The sequence below is a fragment of the Aethalodelphis obliquidens genome, unplaced genomic scaffold, assembly GCF_003676395.1.
Source record: "Aethalodelphis obliquidens isolate GAN/ISIS:26980383/991018 unplaced genomic scaffold, ASM367639v1 scaffold55, whole genome shotgun sequence".
NCBI lineage: Eukaryota > Metazoa > Chordata > Mammalia > Artiodactyla > Delphinidae > Aethalodelphis > Aethalodelphis obliquidens.
Genome location: NW_020837999.1, coordinates 11,821,198 through 11,838,228, shown reverse-complemented (window position 1 = coordinate 11,838,228; position 17,031 = coordinate 11,821,198). Strand labels below are relative to the sequence as shown.

General features: G+C 37.3%; 1 protein-coding gene across 1 annotated transcript; it reads left to right on the top strand.

Annotated features, from left to right (window-relative positions):
- Positions 1-2,554: 2,554 nt before the first annotated feature.
- LOC113609295 (lymphotactin-like) lies at positions 2,555-6,006 on the top strand. Its single transcript, XM_027086464.1, has 3 exons — positions 2,555-2,741; positions 4,590-4,704; positions 5,609-6,006. The coding sequence occupies exons 1-3, from the start codon at positions 2,681-2,683 to the stop codon at positions 5,766-5,768; spliced, it is 336 nt and encodes a 111-aa protein (XP_026942265.1). The 5' UTR covers positions 2,555-2,680; the 3' UTR covers positions 5,769-6,006.
- The last annotated feature ends 11,025 nt before the right edge of the window (positions 6,007-17,031 follow it).

Here is a 17,031-nt window from a genome sequence, read left to right as displayed (position 1 = left end):
GATTGTCAATCAACGTCCACATTAGCAGATTATGCCCATTTTGCAATAGGTTTCTACTTTTTTGTTGGTTACTTAGTTCTTCTCCATTAGAGACTGTAGCGCATGCTTTGAACAACTGAAATGAATAATTCATTCTTAGAGTGTAAGAAATTCCATTTCAAAATGCTAAGTAAAAATTCAGCCATCGGTCAGTTTGTCTATTTGACTATAAACGGGAGAGGAAGACATAGGCACAGTCTTCTGGCTTTATGTTTTTAGATGTTCATCCTTTACTTAATGTACAATATTATAATGTTGGTCTTTTGAAAAATTCATTTATTCAAAAACCATTTGGTGAGCGTCCACTATATAGCAAACTTTCTGCTAGTGCCAGAGACCCAGACAGCACTGAGGCAAATACCTGCTCTCAAGCAGCCTGCCATCTAGTGGGAGATGCAGAAATGTCATTGAGTAGGAGAATAAAAATGAGATTAGTGATAGAACAGTGGTGGCTAGAAAGTTCCAAGAGAGCATAGAAGATGGCACAACTTAATTGTATCTGGAGAATTCAGAAAAACTTGTAGAAAGAGGATGAGTTTACAAATAATTATGTAGGGAGCTAGGATGGGCATTCCAGAAAATGGAGGCAATATATTGGAAGTAGAAGAGAGGATGGCCCATTTGGTTGACTGCACAGACATTTATTAAGGCTAGAGGTTTTGGAGCATGTGCATGAGTGCTGGAAAATGAGTCTTAAAAGAAGCAGTGTTATATCTTGAACACCTTTACATATGACAATGAATGAATCCTGTAGGCAATGGGAATTAGCAAAGAGGTTCTCAGCAGGAAAACAACCTGATTAGATCAAGACTTTAGAATGATTACTCTGGCAATGCTGTGGAAAATAGTTGGAAACAGAGGAGACCCAAGCCTGGGGAATCAGTTGGTATACTGCAGTAGTCCTAACAAGGAGTGATGGGGTCTTGCCTTGAGCATTGTGGCGAGAAAGGAGAAGACATACAGAAGAGCTACTTTGAAGGTAGACTTAGTCCAGCTTGGTTGAGAACAACATATGGGTAGCTAGCAATGAGTCTAAGATGACCCAAGTAATCTGTATTTGGAAATTGAATCGTAGATAACACATTATTCGATGTCAAAGAGTAATAGGAGGAGAAGCATTTTGAGTAGAAAGATGTGTTCAAAGTTTAAGAACTGACAGTGTAGCCACGTGGAGATAACTAAAAAGCTATTTGATTATCTGAGTAAAATCTGGGTGGAAAATTAAATGCCATTAATGAAAAGCATCTTAGAGGTTAACCTATAATTTCTATAGAAATATAGGAATTAGTTTTCATATCCTTAATAGCAATGGCAAAACCTTTTAGCTATACATATATTTAATCAGAATGTTATTTTCATATCCCTGAATGGTAATGACAAAACCTTTTAGCTACACACATAATTAATAAATGCATTTTATAGATACTTATGTTAAATAAAACAAGACAAAAACCAAGAACAACAAATTGAGTGCCAGATAGGTTGTATTGTAGCCGATACACTGAAACCCTGCTGGAAGAATTGCAAATGGAAATTACATTTTGGGAAGTATATATGTCAATATGTAGCAAGAGTTATAAAGATGATCATATGATTTTGCCTAGTAATCCTACGTCTGGTGATTAAAAGCAAAAGATTCAGTGTAATTAATCAAAATTTACCTTACAGATGTGGTTTATATAACAATAAGTTATAAGGGGATGGTTTAAGTGCCTGTGCATGTGTTTATTTACAGTAGAAACATGAAGACTATGAAGAAACATGGCAGCATATATACATAGATGTAAAAATAGTCTTTATCATTGTCTCAACTCTGCAAACATATATATACCGATAGATACTCATTGAAAAACATTAAAAATGAAAACAGTCAGAATGGTAAGATGATAGATAATTTCCTTTTTCTTTTTTCCAAAATAAAGTTTTTCTGAGGACAACTTTTCAAAATCTTTTAAAAAGGTATGTATTAAGTTAAAATAAGGCAAACCTGGGCATATAGACAGGCTCCAATCATCATTATTGAAATGTTTCTTGGGTATGTGGGGAGGCTGGTGTAAAGAAAGGGGATCACTTGAATGAGGGCAGAGGAGAGAAATAAGATTAAGGCAGAGGAGTGAGGAACTCAGGGAAGCAACAGCATCCCTTCACCTCCCTAAGGCATCACTGGGCTTAGGATCCACAGTGGTGGAAGCCTCATGTCACAGCTGATGTTCCATGAGGCAGGTGGGGGAGATGGACCACAGGGACCACTCCACCTTGTTTCCTTTACACTGTCCCTGTGCTGGGCCATGACACTGGCATGGCCTTGGGGCATGTGTGCAGTGGAAGATTTGAATTTAGACTGGTGGCAGGAGATGAGACAACTATGTTTCTTCTGTGCACATATTTGGTTTCACGGACACGTTAACCACAGGAGGAGGAGAAAAGGCCACAAGGTATTGGGTTAGTATGAGTGGGGACAAAGGAACTTTTTTTTTTCAACCAAAGAAAGCATCAGTATTGCAAAGACTTTCCGTGATTCCACACCCACCTCGAAAGCGCCCTCTCACCACAGGAAGTGCGCTGATCACTGGAGGAATAAAGGAGACTGAAAGGATCAGTTCCTCAGCCTCTCGCTGCACAGCTCATCAGGACCTCAGCCATGAGACTTCTCATCCTGGCCTTCCTCGGGATCTGCTGTCTCGCTGCATACACTGTGGAAGGTAAGTCAAAAGCTTATTTATGAGATAAGGAGCATCTATGTATGCAGGCAGTGGCCACACATTTTCGTTTTGACTCAAGCTTTGACTGCAGTAAACTTTCGCCCAGCTTAGCCTCAGACTTCCCTAGTGAAAATGGGAATAATTTGACTCTAGGAGACTTTGTAGATTTTGAAGATAGAACTTGGTCACAATCTGGGCTCCTAGTTTTCACAATTGGGTGATTTGGGGTAAATTTCTTCACCTCTCTGTGCCTATGCTTACTTATCTATAAGAAGAATGTTATAACCGATACGCTTACCAGGGATTAAAATGAAATAAATCTTATAATCACTTATCAGGTTTCCACACAAGTCCTAACTTCTCGATTAATGTTCGCTGTGGAATGGTGATGACGACTTTGAAGCTTTTGCCTATTTAGTATTGATCTTGAAAATTCTCCAGATTTTGACAGTTCACAATGCGGGAATGAGCTAGAGGGTGTATGTTCTGAAGGAAATCAATGTTTCCTATGAAAACAAAAATGACTGGTAGCTCATACCTTCATACCCAGGAAATCAATATTACCTTTAAGTGTGTAGGAGAATCTGTTATTACTTCTATGAATGTTGTTCCCACTGATGATCAATTTCTTGAGTTTATAAGAGACCATAAGTGCTAACAAATATCAATGTCTTATATACAATCAAATAAACCTACAAGACATACCCAGATGAGACTTAACTACACTGAGACTTACCTGAGCATTCTACACATATTTCTTAAAGGATCATTTTTTCCCAGCTGGTTGGAGTGTATTTCTCCTTGTGGCTCTGGCAACAAGAGAGAATATCCTTTGGGTATAATTAACGTTTCAGTTAACTGTCCTTTCAACCTCCTAATCCGTAGACTTATTACTTAGACTAGAATATCTGAACCTGATCGTGGATGCCAAGGGTGTCCGTAAATAGAGATGACAATGTCTGGAACTCCCTGAAATTGTGCCCCAAATAAAAAAATATTGATGAAACAAAAAGTTTAGGCCAAATGTTGTCTTAACCATGGCTGGCTGGCATTTTTCTGAGACAATATTCTGCCATTTGGTGGAAACCCACGTATGGGTAGGGGAAAGAAGACTGAGGAAGACTGTAGACACTTGGGTATTTCCCTCTTTCATTGGGTTCAGAGATAGTTCAGCATTAGAAATAAATTGGCAAAAAATAAAAAATAAGTAAATAAATAAATAGGCAAATGTAGAGGGTTAAGAATGTACAGGCTGGATATTTTGTGATGGAAAGAAGGAGAGATGAAGAGCAATGTTAGTGAATACCTTCTGCTCAGTTTCATGTTTATAGAAAGACTTCTGATATCAGCAACACTGTAGCTCAAACTTTGTCATCATCAGCTATTATTTTAGATGCTTTTTTGCTGAATATTTCTCTAAGAAATAGTCTCTGAGAATATTTACTTCCTTGAGAAGCAAATACCAGTCTCTTCAACTTAGGAGGAAATCAGCACTTAGAAATCCTTTTTAGATTTTAGAAAACCCTTACTATTATTCACTCTTCCAAGTAATTTTCCCTTCTCTAATGTAAGATGTTCTCTACACTTAAAAAGTTTAATCCCCTGGACCATTTCTGTTGAGGAGGAGTACTTTATGAACTACTTCTTTCACATATTTTACATTTTACCATTTAAAATGAGAATGCCTTTATTTATTCAGTCAAAAATGAGCTACCTCTCCCATATTTAGTGTTCCTTTCCCAAATTATTCTTTATCATGTCACTCTTTGTTGGTTTATTTATAGTATTCAAACATTTATAGTATTAGAAATTATATTTTATTTTTATTTACATGGTTTTCTTTCCTAGGTGTGGGGAGTGAAGTTCTAGAAAAGACCATCTGTGTGAGTCTGACTACCCAGCAACTGCCAATTAAAAAAATCAAGACCTACACCATCAAGGAGGGCCCCATGAAAGCAGTGATGTGAGTTGCTCTCCCCCAAATCTGGGCTTGATGGAACACAGATATATAGAAATGCTGCCCTCCTCAGGAAAAATGTCAACAAGGAGGAAAACCTCAATGTAGCCAATAGTCTTTCTGTTTTTCCATATGAACCATGCCTTTATGTAGCCCCAAACAATGTTTATGACAAAAAATTGGCAACCGAGTGAAGACTATCACCCTCCTTTCTGCTTTATCTTAGCAGAAGAATCTAACTGGGAACCAGATGAATAATATGCTCAGTCCCGAGGGTTAGGTTTAGAGCTGGCTGGTTCAGATCAGGATTTGACCGTAGAGACACACTGGTGTGGGATGCCTTCCTTCCCATCCTTCCCCTTCCCTGCCTTTCTCTGCCCTTATGGTGGGCTGGAGTAGAGTGCCATATTTTATCAGTTGCCATATCTCGAGGAAAAGTGTCAACAACTAGCCTACATGGTACCGTTCTCTTTCCAGGATCTCATCTTCAGAACAGCAACTCTTCCCAACACACAATTGCAACTTTACCTCCCAAAATATGATAAAGAAATTACCTTTTGTCCAGAAAATAAGATGAGTGTGTTTAAATTTGAAAAAGAAGATGATATGTAATAATTGAACTAGATGACCTCAAATGTCCAGTTTAATTACATCACCTGGTAGCAATGATGAGAAAAGGAGCCTGCAATTTATGCTGAGCCAGGGATCTGGGTATTACCTGGAGCTATTTCTCCTTTATGGGAAAATAGATTGCAGAGGAAAGATTTTCATTTATGTTCTCCTGAATCTGAAAGACTGTTTCGTCCAGTCATTTCTGCACAAGATCTCTTATATATGATCTGATCTTAACTTCTGGTCCCAAGGCTTTGAGGATGTGACTGACTTTGTCTATTTTTTCTTTGCATTGCAGATTTATTACCAGACGTGGCCTTAAAGTCTGTGCTGATCCACAAGTTGAATGGGTGAAAAAAGCAGTCCGAACAATAAAGTCCACCAGGAGAAATGTGAGCCAGACCAAGCCTACAGGAGCCCAACAATCCAGCAGTACAGCTGTGACCCTGAGTGGGTAGTGACCCTCTGGCGTCTTGTCCCCTCACTAGCCAGGCAGCTCATTTCCCTTTAAAGCTCATGGACTAATTACATTATATTCACCTTTTATAAAAGTGCTGCATGAGTCAAATTATTGTTTTTATATTTTTATGTCTTTCATATTCATTTAGATGCTCTAATTAATACATGTTTATTATTAAGAACAGTCCCAAAGTTTATTCATTACATATTGGGAAAAGTAATTCATCATTTGTGTTCCATTTCTGTCTTAACTGTACCTCCTTTTAATGATAGCCATGATGGGAGAGATTTTGGTCAGTGTTTATTAGAGATGAAAGCTATATTCATCATTTTTAGGTTCTAGTGCAAAATGGTTCTCTACACGAGTTATAGGTGACAACTGTGACAATGACAATTTAAAATCTATTTCAACCTGTCTTCATAATGGAGTTCTATTTTTATGGAATAAAGGAGAAAATGATCCAACCACTATTGGGGTCCCATTCTGAGGGTTCACTACTCAAAAATTAGCTTCATTCAAGTTTGATCTGGAGCAAATTCTCATACCTCTGTGTCTCATTTGATCTCCTTAAAAGAAAGAAAAAAAAAATACAACTTGCGAGTTCTTTCATTTGCCAAAGTAGCAAAGATTAGACTTTTGATGGAAAGATACTTTATTCCAACAAAAATCAATTCTCCTCAAACTGGGCAATGATCTCACTGCCTTTCTGTGATTTCCATAACTGTCACTACTCTAGTTACCATACAAGTCATGCATTTTTGTTTTGCCAGTAAGATTTTAACATTCCAAACACTGTCACCTGGAACATTTTTTGAATGTGATCACAATTTGCAGTAACGTTTTAATTAACATTACTTCACCTGGTTACTTAGCACCCCAGACTCATGCCCCCCTGTTCTTATTAAGTTGCTAATTTGATTCATATGTATGACTCTACTATCCAAGTAGCTGATGATGTGTACATCCACTTCTATGTGATTTTAAATAGTTAAGAGATGATCAAACCTAGATAGTTTCAAGGGAAGAGAAAGGACTGTTTTACTAGTCCTAAGGGGAGAGTCAGCAATGTCAAGTATTTTCAGAGGGTAACTGAGGGCGGCTTGTTGGAATCAGCTTACTTCTAGTCATCCAACTAGTGAACCAGAGAGGAAATGATTAACACAGTGCCTCCTAGCAAAGGGTGGTGTCATCTGTCTTTTCTCATTGATATTTGCCTACAATAATGTTCAAAGCTGGTCTTAAATGAAACACTAAGAAGAAAACACTTGTTTTATGAGGGGTGAAACCTAGCAAAGTCACAGAAGATGAAAGGAAAGTTTCCTGACTGAACATGTACTTGAGTTTCCCAAATGTCTTCCAAACTCTAGAGGTTTTCAAAAGATAATAATATATGTGGAAGAGTATAGGTATACATATCTTGTTATCACATTATCTAAGGGAGCTAGGTAAGGCTAAGAGGTTTCAACCAAATAGTGCACATAACTTTTAACTAACTGACTGGATGTTTTGAATCGCTTAGGTAGGACCTAAGTCTACTAACAATAACCCTGTGGTCTTTTGGACTTCAATTCAATTCAATGAAATAATCTAAGAAGGAGAGATCTTACAATATTAATTTGTATTTTTAGTGACTGCAACCCCTCTTTTGTGCTTCTGTGGCATCTTATACTTAACTTTAACCTAAATCTTACCAATTTATATTGAAATTACTCCTTTGCCTGTCTGTGCTTCCCTCACCGCAATCCTGTATTTAGACTGGAAGCTGCTGTGTGACACCAGGTCCCCTTGCCTAGCACAGAACGGTGGGAGGGGGTCAATTAATATTCTGGTGATGCATGGGAGGAATAACAAATTACATTATATCCTTCATTCTATACTTTCATATTTCTAAAATTATGTATAACAGAAAATAAACTTTATTAACAGGAGGTTCAATTCAGCAAATAGTTTTGAGTACTTGCTATAAGACAGGCAGCTTGTTAAGCTTAGTATATGTCAAGATAATTAAAACACCACTTCTGTTCTCCAGGAACTCACAATCCAGCAGATGACACTATGATGTAAGAAAACCAATTGCAGTACAGCATTTGAAATAGGTAATAATATGGACATGATCAAGAAATAGAAATAACAGAGAGAAGGGGAGAATTATACCAAGAATGTTCTCTAAAATTTTTCTGAATTTATATATAAGTATGAGTTACGATTATTAAATAGGAAATGAAAGATGCATCCTTAGCTACTTTGAAGAAAGACGTTGTCACATGTTTCTCTCTTCGCTAGGAAATTCTTCCACTGTGATTGTAATACTTGTAGAGTATTATATTTGTTCGTAGATATTAGATGTAAGAATACAGCGAGTCTAAAACTGTCACTGAAATTTAAATGGTAAGAAAACTGAGCCACAGAGAGATTGATTGTCTTGGCTAAGAGCACACAGTTATTAAGAAACTGAGCCTGATCTCAGATAGTGACTTTCTGTGATATCTCAGCCTCAGGAAAGAGAGTGGTAATGTACAACTCTTCTTAGAGTGGGTATGATGGGAGAAAGGATAATCTTTTCAATAAATAGTTCTGGAACAACTGGGTATCCACAAGCAAAAAAAAAAAAAAAAAAAATCTAGACACAGACCTTACACGTTTCAAGAAAAATTAACTCAAAATGTATCATAGGCCAAGTGTAAAACACAAAATTATGAAACATCTAGAACATGACATAGGAGAAAATCTAGATGCCCTTGTGTTTGGAGATTATTTTTGCTTTAGGTATAAAACCAAAGGTCTGCTCCTTAAGAGAAAAAATTAAGTTGGAGCTCATTAAAATTATAAACTTCTGTTCTGTGAAAGACTGTCAAGAGAAGGAGAAGATAAGCCACAGGTTAGGAGAAAATATTTTCAAAAGACATATCTGATAAAGGACTGTTATCCAAAGCATGCATAGAGCTCTTAGAACTCAACAATAACAAAACAAACAACTTGACTAAAGAACCCAGGCAAAACATTTTAACAAATACCTCACCAAAGGAGATATACAGATGGAAAATAAACAAAGGAAAAGATGCTCAACATCATACCTCATCAGGAAATTGCAAATTAAAATAATAATGACATACCACTACACACCTATTACAATGGCAAAAATTGAAAACCCTAACAACACCAAATGAAGGTAAGGATTTGGAGCAACAGGAATTCTCATTCATTATTGGTGAGAATGCAAAGTGGCGCAGCCACTTATGAATAGTTTGGCAGTCCCTCACAAAGCTAAACATAGTCTTGCCATATGATCCATCACTTGCTATCCTTGGAATGTGCCCAAATGAGTTGAAAACATATGCTCACACACAACCTGCACATGGATGTTTTAATAGCTTTTTTTCAAAATTGCCCAAACTTGGAAGCAACCAAGATGTCCTTCGACAGGAGACTGGATAATTAAACTCTGCTGCACCCATACAATGAAATATTATTCAGTAGTAAAGAGAAATGAGCAATCAAGTCACAAAAGACATGGAAGGAACTTAAAAATATACTATTAAGTGCAAGAGGTCAAAGTGAAAAGACTACATAATATATGATTTTAATTATATGGCATTTTGGAAAAGGCAAACTATGGAGGCAGTAAAGAGTGGTGGTTTCTGGAAATTTAGACTGAGGGAGGAATGAATAGGTGGAGCACAGGTGAGCTTTGGGGTGGTAAAACTATTCTGTATGAAGCTGTAAAGGGTGGGTACATTTGTCAAAGCCCATAGGATGGACAACACAGAGATTGTGTCCTAATGGAAACTGTGGACTTCGGGTGACGATGTGCCAATGTAGGTTCATCAGTGGAACAAATGGACCCCTCTGGTGTGGGATGATGATAGGGGGAGGCTATACATGTGTGTGGGGCAAGGGGATGTATGGGGACTCTGTACTTTCTGCTCAATTTTGCTGTGAAACTAAAACTGACCTTAAAAATAAAGTCAGTTAACTAAAAACAAACTCCATGGCTTATGTCCACAATCATAAAATTCTCCCAAAACATGGATTCCATGTGGAGCCTTCTATCCGCATATTAATCTCTTCCAAATCCAAACTTGTAGCGGTAGTTTGATTGGTTCAATCTAAGCCATATGACAATGACAGGTTGGAGATGGGCTCAGGACTCTACGTTGGGAGAAAGGACTATGATATGGGAATGTCCATAGACATAGGAAATCATATTGCCACCATTCTGGCAAATACCCACTACAGACACAAATGTGGAAAGGGAAAAAAACCCACATTAATATAATTCAATGACTAACTCCATTACGGGCATAATACCTGAATAATTAATTCACTCTCTTCTCCCCATTGAATAGAAAAAAAAGTCTTCTTCATTTTGATATTTGCTTCCTTGAGTTTCTATATGTGCACCATTTTTGTTTCTATATGTGCACCATTTTGTTTTTGTTTTTTGTTTTTTGTTTTTTTGGTGGAGATATCCCTGCCAGAAATACTTAAGTGCACGTGTAATTTTTCTACCTTCTTTCAATACATTCATACATTCACTTCTAGGAACTGTTTAATAAAAGTGTTAGCATTTCCTCACACTAACAGTTTAGGCACTAAATTCGCAAAGTTTACATATTTATTAAACTCCTTTCATGTCAGTTATGCAAAGTAAATACCCCTAACAAATTTATTTTGACTATGTAAGAAAAATCCGGATGCTGAATATCTAAAGACATGTTTTTTAAATGTTAGGACTATCAACTGATTCTAACAGTGGGAGGATGATTCCATCTTTGGTTTTGATGGTAATAGGCTTTATTCCAATAGGAGATAATAATACAAAGATTAAGTAAATTCCTACAGCAGCGATAATATAAGTGACATGAGGAAAGAAAGAAGAAACAAGAACTAAAAAAAAAAATGGGAGGCTCTGGGAGTGTAGAGATTGGTGCAAATATGGTGACTCATTTTTGTAGACTATTGACTGTGACCCAAAGAAAAATGATCATGGTCGTGAAGAGAAGGAAAAGGTAAATAAACGCACCTGAGCAGCAAAGGGGAGTATAAAACTTTTATAGGTATTTGAGGGAAATTTTCGGGGACAGCTTTACATCTGTAGCTTATTATGGAACATATTAAAATATCATACGTAAGAAAATGTATAATGAAATTAGGGGTACTAATCACAACTTTTAAAAAGAAGGTGATGATCAACACTTTGAAGTTTTTAAAAGTTACTTGAGTAATGTCATTTACAGAAAGAAGGGAAGTAGATGGGTTAGAGTTGTGTGGATTTCCCAGGTCGCAATGCAGTTCATACTTAATTTTACTTTAATGTCTGTCCTGGTTGGATGCAGTGAACTGCGAAGAGGATTGCAGAAAAGGAGCCACTGCAGGTGATGGGGGGAAGACTAGCGTGTGAGCACGCATCCACCACATGAACCTATCGCTGTGTACTTTTTCCATGGGAGCTCTGTGTTGTGTAGTTGGAAAAGCAAACAAAGAAATGCATTAATCATTCTCCCCCATATAGATCACATTTTTGAAAAAATGATTCATGTTTGTCAATCTCATCTCTTTATTCTTTTATTTTTTATTAAATGTATTTATTTTATTTATTTATTTTTGGCTGCATTGGGTCTTCATTGCTATGCATTGGCTTTTCCCTAGTTGCGGAAAGCAGGGTCTACTTTGGGTTGCAGTGCGCAGGCTTCTCATTGCGGTGGCTTCTCTTGTTGCAGAGCGCGGTCTCTAGGCACGCGGGCTTCAGTAGTTGTGGTTCGTGGGCTTCAGTAGTTCTGGCTCATGGGCTCTAGAATGCAAGCTCAGTAGTTGTGGCGCATGAGCTTAGTTGTTCTGTGGCATGTGGGATCTTCCTGGACCAGGGCTCGAACCCGTGTTCCCTGCATTGGCCGGTGGATTCTTAATCACTGCACTACCAGGGAAGCCCTATATCACATTTTTTGTTGGCGGGGTCACTCTTCTGACTTCCACTGAGCCCTGCCCTAGGGATGTGACAGAACAGGCATTAGTTTCCTGGTGTTGCCCATAACTGTAATTTTGCTTTTTAAGAGTATTCATAGCAACTTTATTAATAAAAGCCCACAACTAGAAACAACCCAAATGTCCATCAGCAGGTGACTAGATAAACAAATTGTTCTAAATTCATGCCATGAAATAGTATTCAGCAATAAAATTAAACGAACTTCAGATGCATGGAACAATGTAGATGAATCTTGAAAACACTATGCTGATTAAAAGTAACCAGACTCAAAAGATGACACACTGTATGCTTCTATTTATATAAAATTCTAGAACAGGAAAACTAATCTACAGTGACAGAAAGCAGATCAGTTGTTGCCTGGGCCCAGGGATGGAGAGGATTGAGTGGGAAAGGACACAAGGGCAACAGAAATGTTCTATGTCTTGTGGTACTAGTTACAGAGGGGTATTCATTTCTCAAAATGCATTGAACTGTGTGCATCCGTAAGTGTAATTTGTTTTCCCATTCATAAAAAGATGGTGGATTGGCTAGATCATTTTAAGATCTGTTCTAGTCCCTGTAAACTTTAAGCTTTTCCCTCTCCATATGTTTCATGATTCTAGGATAATATGAGCATATAGTGGTTTGCTCCAAGTTAAATTGAACAGGGCTTCTCTTTTTTGTTCTTAGAAGAAAATGACAAGAGAATCAGTTTCTATTCCTTTATTTAATCAATAAATGTTTATTGAATTCCTACATTATAGGCACTGAGAATTCAAGACTGAAACAGTCTCAGCTCTTAGGACATTAGATTCTAGTAGAGAGAGAAGAACAATACACAGAATATACAAAGATGTGTCAAAGGTGATGATAAGAGCTATGAGTCCAAATGAAGCAGGTGACAAGAAATTTTAGGAGTGGGATGGTGGCTGCTCTTTTATATGGAATATCCAGGCTAAGACTCTGATAAGACAACATTTGATCAATTTGTTTTTGGAATCAACTTTGGGGACCCACTGAGGTTCAATCTAGTATCATATGTTCTTTAAGTGAATGCATACATTGTCAGAATCCTTCTAGGTTTTGTGTATCGGTTATTGGTCTGTGGTACTAATATGAAATGTGTTGACTGAGGCTCAATCATTAAGGATTCAGTATTTTTCCTCTGCTCTATCAGAAAAAAAAATTGGAAAATTTTTCAGTAAAGAATAAAGTTAAAAATTGTTTTGGTTAATCAGAGAGTTAGGTCATCCATAACACTCACACAGTAATTATTCCACAATAAAGAAGTCTTATTGTATTTGTGAGTGATCCTTCATTGGGAAGATGGAAATGTCTTCTAGCCTGAGGTCAAAGTTGTCTAGTGACATACATCTTCCTCCTGGTATTTCAAGTATGGGGAGGAGATCAGGTAAGGGAAACAGAGGATCATAGGTTTGGCTGACTCCAAAAAATCAGTCATTAGTATTCATAAAAATAAAATCATAAACTCTGATAAAAACCACATTCCTCTCTTGTCACCACCTTTTCTGGCAGTCTTGGCTCTAGTTTTGAGTCTTTGTGTTGGTTTCAGTGACTATCTTTTGACTGTAATCACTGCCATTTATTGAGTCCCTCCTATGATCCAGACAAGTTATATGTTCTGTTTCTAATTCTGATGTCTGTGAGGTGGGGATGATCTTGATTCTCCTTCGTGTAACACATCTTGTATCAACTGAACCAGGATCAGGATAAGATTGAACGATGTGACTTTACAGCTCGTGGTTTCCATTGCAGTATGTGGCTTCTCAAGGAAAGGCTCCTTAGGATGGTTGCTGGCCATGGATGTCAGGCCTCAGGTATATTTCTTTCCAGGCAGATTGAAGCTACCTGACATCCAGTTTAGGAAACCGATAAGTGTTTGAATTCTGCATGACAGAGGATTTTAAGATTATGGCAGACTTTGTGGCCAAAATGTCAGCCTTCTGAAAAAAGGGAAAACAAAACTTAAAATGACTCCTGTGCTTACTAGTTTAGACAGTGCTATGTTTAGCACCCACCCCTATCACACCTAACTGTTAGTATGGCCCTCGCTAGACAGAATACCAATGCACTGGATTAGTATTTCTAAAATACATCTCCAGTTTGTTTAAGTCTTCTATGAAAAAGGGTTCTGTAAGTTAAAAATATTTAGGAAAAGCTGGGTTAACTAAATAGTACTGCAGGTCTTCTCAGAGCTTTTAATATGGTGATGTATACTGTGATTTAATAATACACAAAAATATCCCAAGCTTATTAGAAGTGGACCCCATCTTCTTTTTTCATAGAATAACCTTCAAAACTAGTGTTTGGTATAAAACCCTTGGGAAAATGCCAATAGAGCCAATCTTCCCACGTTCTTTCTTCAGAATTATCTTCTCTGTGAGCTCCCTTAGGGACCTTCTTGCTTCATAGAGTGACATTCTATTATGTAATGTATTAACCATAATTCAGTGTTAATATCTGAGAGTGAGGCTCTATGCTCTATGCACCCCCAGGATTGTTTGTGACTCCTGGAGATTCAATGTTCCTTTTCAAGTAATTAATCAAGCTATGATAGTACAGGTCGTGTTGCAATGGATTATGACATATATCTATATGTCTGTAGATATAGATATGTATCACTCACCAGAACATGAGTCATACCTTATTCTTTTCTTTTCCCTTATTTCTAAGATGGTATCTTACACATAATAAAAACTGTTTTTGTTGAATGAAGGTGTAACTTTATGAGTAAATGACTTTAATGGAGGGATTTCTGATATTATGTCAGAATCATGGGAGTATTGCTTTGGGTCAGGAGAGATTTTGGTGGCAACTTGAAAATCAAAGTATGAAGGCCACTTGTTTTCACAGTACCCATTGGCAGTACCTGCAAAACTCTGCTTAGAAACCCTTGGGAGTGAGAACAGGCTACTCATTCAATTTATATTAGGTACTATTTTTTCTCTCTCTCTCCCTCTCCTCTTTGCCTTTTAATTATCCTGAACTTGAACATAAAAACGTACCCTTGAGCTACCTAATTTCCTTAATTTCACTTCTTTACCTGCATTATTGTCTGACATACTATGATCTACATGGCAAAAGAGAAAGAGCATGGTTACAAATTACACTTGTACTTTGTATATTATCTGAGTATTTTGTAGACATAATACTACCAGCTTCCATCATATGTCCAAGAGGTTAATGAAAGTAAAGATAGAAGCACTGAGTCACTGACAGTCACTGGTTGGCTGATTCCTCAAAACTAGTTTGTGGTAGAGCCTCTACTGGTATCCGTGGCATAGTTTCTTGTACTCCATTTTAAGTGGTGTTTCTTTATAAGTCACCTAATTAATAAGTAAGGAACACATAGTAGAAGAGCTCTGAGTAATAAGCAGTGTTTTATTCATTATGGATTAAATGAGAGTCCCCAAACAAAATGTCAGAGCAACAAGATACTTTCCCCTCATGGAGAAACCCCTGGTCTAGATCTTACACAAGAAATATGCAAACTAAAATATTTTATCTGTACTTTTAAGCTGAGGTTTTCTGTTAGAAAAGGCACTCTTGAGGTTTGCAGGAAGTATGTGTAGTTCCTGTGAAAGTGAATAAACCAGTATATACCTAGTACTCTCACTTTTTATGTATTACTAGCATTGCAATAGTCAGGAAATTTAGTAGAAAAATAGTTGTAATAAATATGACAGCACACTCTCACAAATAAAAAGAAAGGTACAAACATTCCAAAGGAAATGGGCAAAAATTACTGAAAGGCAATTTGTAAAATATTATCAGCTTTACTAGTAGTCAAAGCAATTGAAACTGAAGAAGATATAAACATTAACCTTTCACCTATATGTTTGCAATGGCTAAAATGATTGATAAAACCCAGTATTGGTTAATCTGGGAAAACTTGTGTTTTCATACCTTATTAGTGGGAGGGTAATTTAGGCCCTATTTTGACCTTACTGTAAGCCACAGTTTCATATGTTATAAATAAATATCCATAGATTTGTTTTTTTTAGGAAGGAAGGAAACAAATTTATTGATTACTTATTTTATGTTCATCTATTTCATAATCGTGTATTCTCAATAGTGCTTGAAGAATGCTAAAGCATCTTTCAAAATAAGGTAACTGAAGTTCAGAAATGCAAAGTGCCTCACCCACATTTACACAACTATTAAAAATGCAGACTTGGTATTTGTGGCCACTTCTATCTGATGTCCAAGACCATGCCTTTCCAATATACAACAACGAACACTTACTAAAAGGTGATCAAAACAACACACTCCAGGGCTTCCCTGGTGGTGCAGTGGTTGGGAGTCCGCCTGCCGATGCAGGGGACATGGGTTCGGGCCCCGGTCCGGGAGGATCCCACATGCCGCGGAGCGGCTGGGCCCGTGAGCCATAGCCGCTGAGCCTGCGCGTCCGGAGCTTGTGCTCCGCAATGGGAGAGGCCACAACAGTGAGAGGCCACAACAGTGAGAGGCCCAAGTACAGCAAAAAAAAAAACAAAAAAAACCAAAAAAAACAAAAAAAAACACACTCCAAACGATGTGAGAGTTTAGTAAAAGAACAAGTTAATGAACCATTAATCCACATGCATGCAACATGGAGTATCTGACCAACAAACTACATGAATCTAGGTGTTCTGATTTAGAAAGATGTTTTCTAATTGAGGGGTACGAAACATGATATCTGAGAACCATTGATCTGGTATAAAATAAATTAAAAATTGCACGTCAATACATACCATAAATGGAAGCATTTCCAAAGTCTGAGTGGTATAAATTGACTTTCATGTAACAAATTTGGCTCTGCAGATCAGTGGAAAAGCAACGACCCTTGAGAGGTATCTTATGTGGCATTTACCTGCCAGCAAGCTTCATTTTTACATATTCAACCTTTGCACAGCTTTTTAAGAAAGCAGTATGTATGAAAGTAAGAGACTGTTTTGTGAAAACTTTCTGGAGGGAACTGATGACAAAGAGATATACAGAAAAGTACAGAAAGTTCAAAGACATGTCTATTCTCGTTGCTGTGTGGTCTGCGGTTTAGAAAGGAAATTACCTAGAGACTCTATCAATAGGGAGTAGTAGGTGCATCAGAGAAGATCTGACAGCATAGGGCACTGCTTAAAAGCTTAGGCTTTGGAATCTCGCAGATTTGAGTTTGAATCTTCACTCTGTTATCACTGAGCCTTGGGATTGTGAGTGGATTACTTAACTTCTCCTAGCCTCAATTTTCTCATCTATGAAATATAGATAATAATTCTACTTAATTTATAATATTGCTATT

Bases quoted from the DNA above. Each gene is read 5' to 3' on its own strand.
- LOC113609295 (XM_027086464.1), top strand. From the start codon at position 2,681: ATGAGACTTCTCATCCTGGCCTTCCTCGGGATCTGCTGTCTCGCTGCA. The intron at 2,742-4,589 runs GTAAGTCAAAAG...TTTCTTTCCTAG, and splicing joins CGCTGCATACACTGTGGAAG to GTGTGGGGAGTGAAGTTCTA. The intron at 4,705-5,608 runs GTGAGTTGCTCT...TTTGCATTGCAG, and splicing joins GGCCCCATGAAAGCAGTGAT to ATTTATTACCAGACGTGGCC.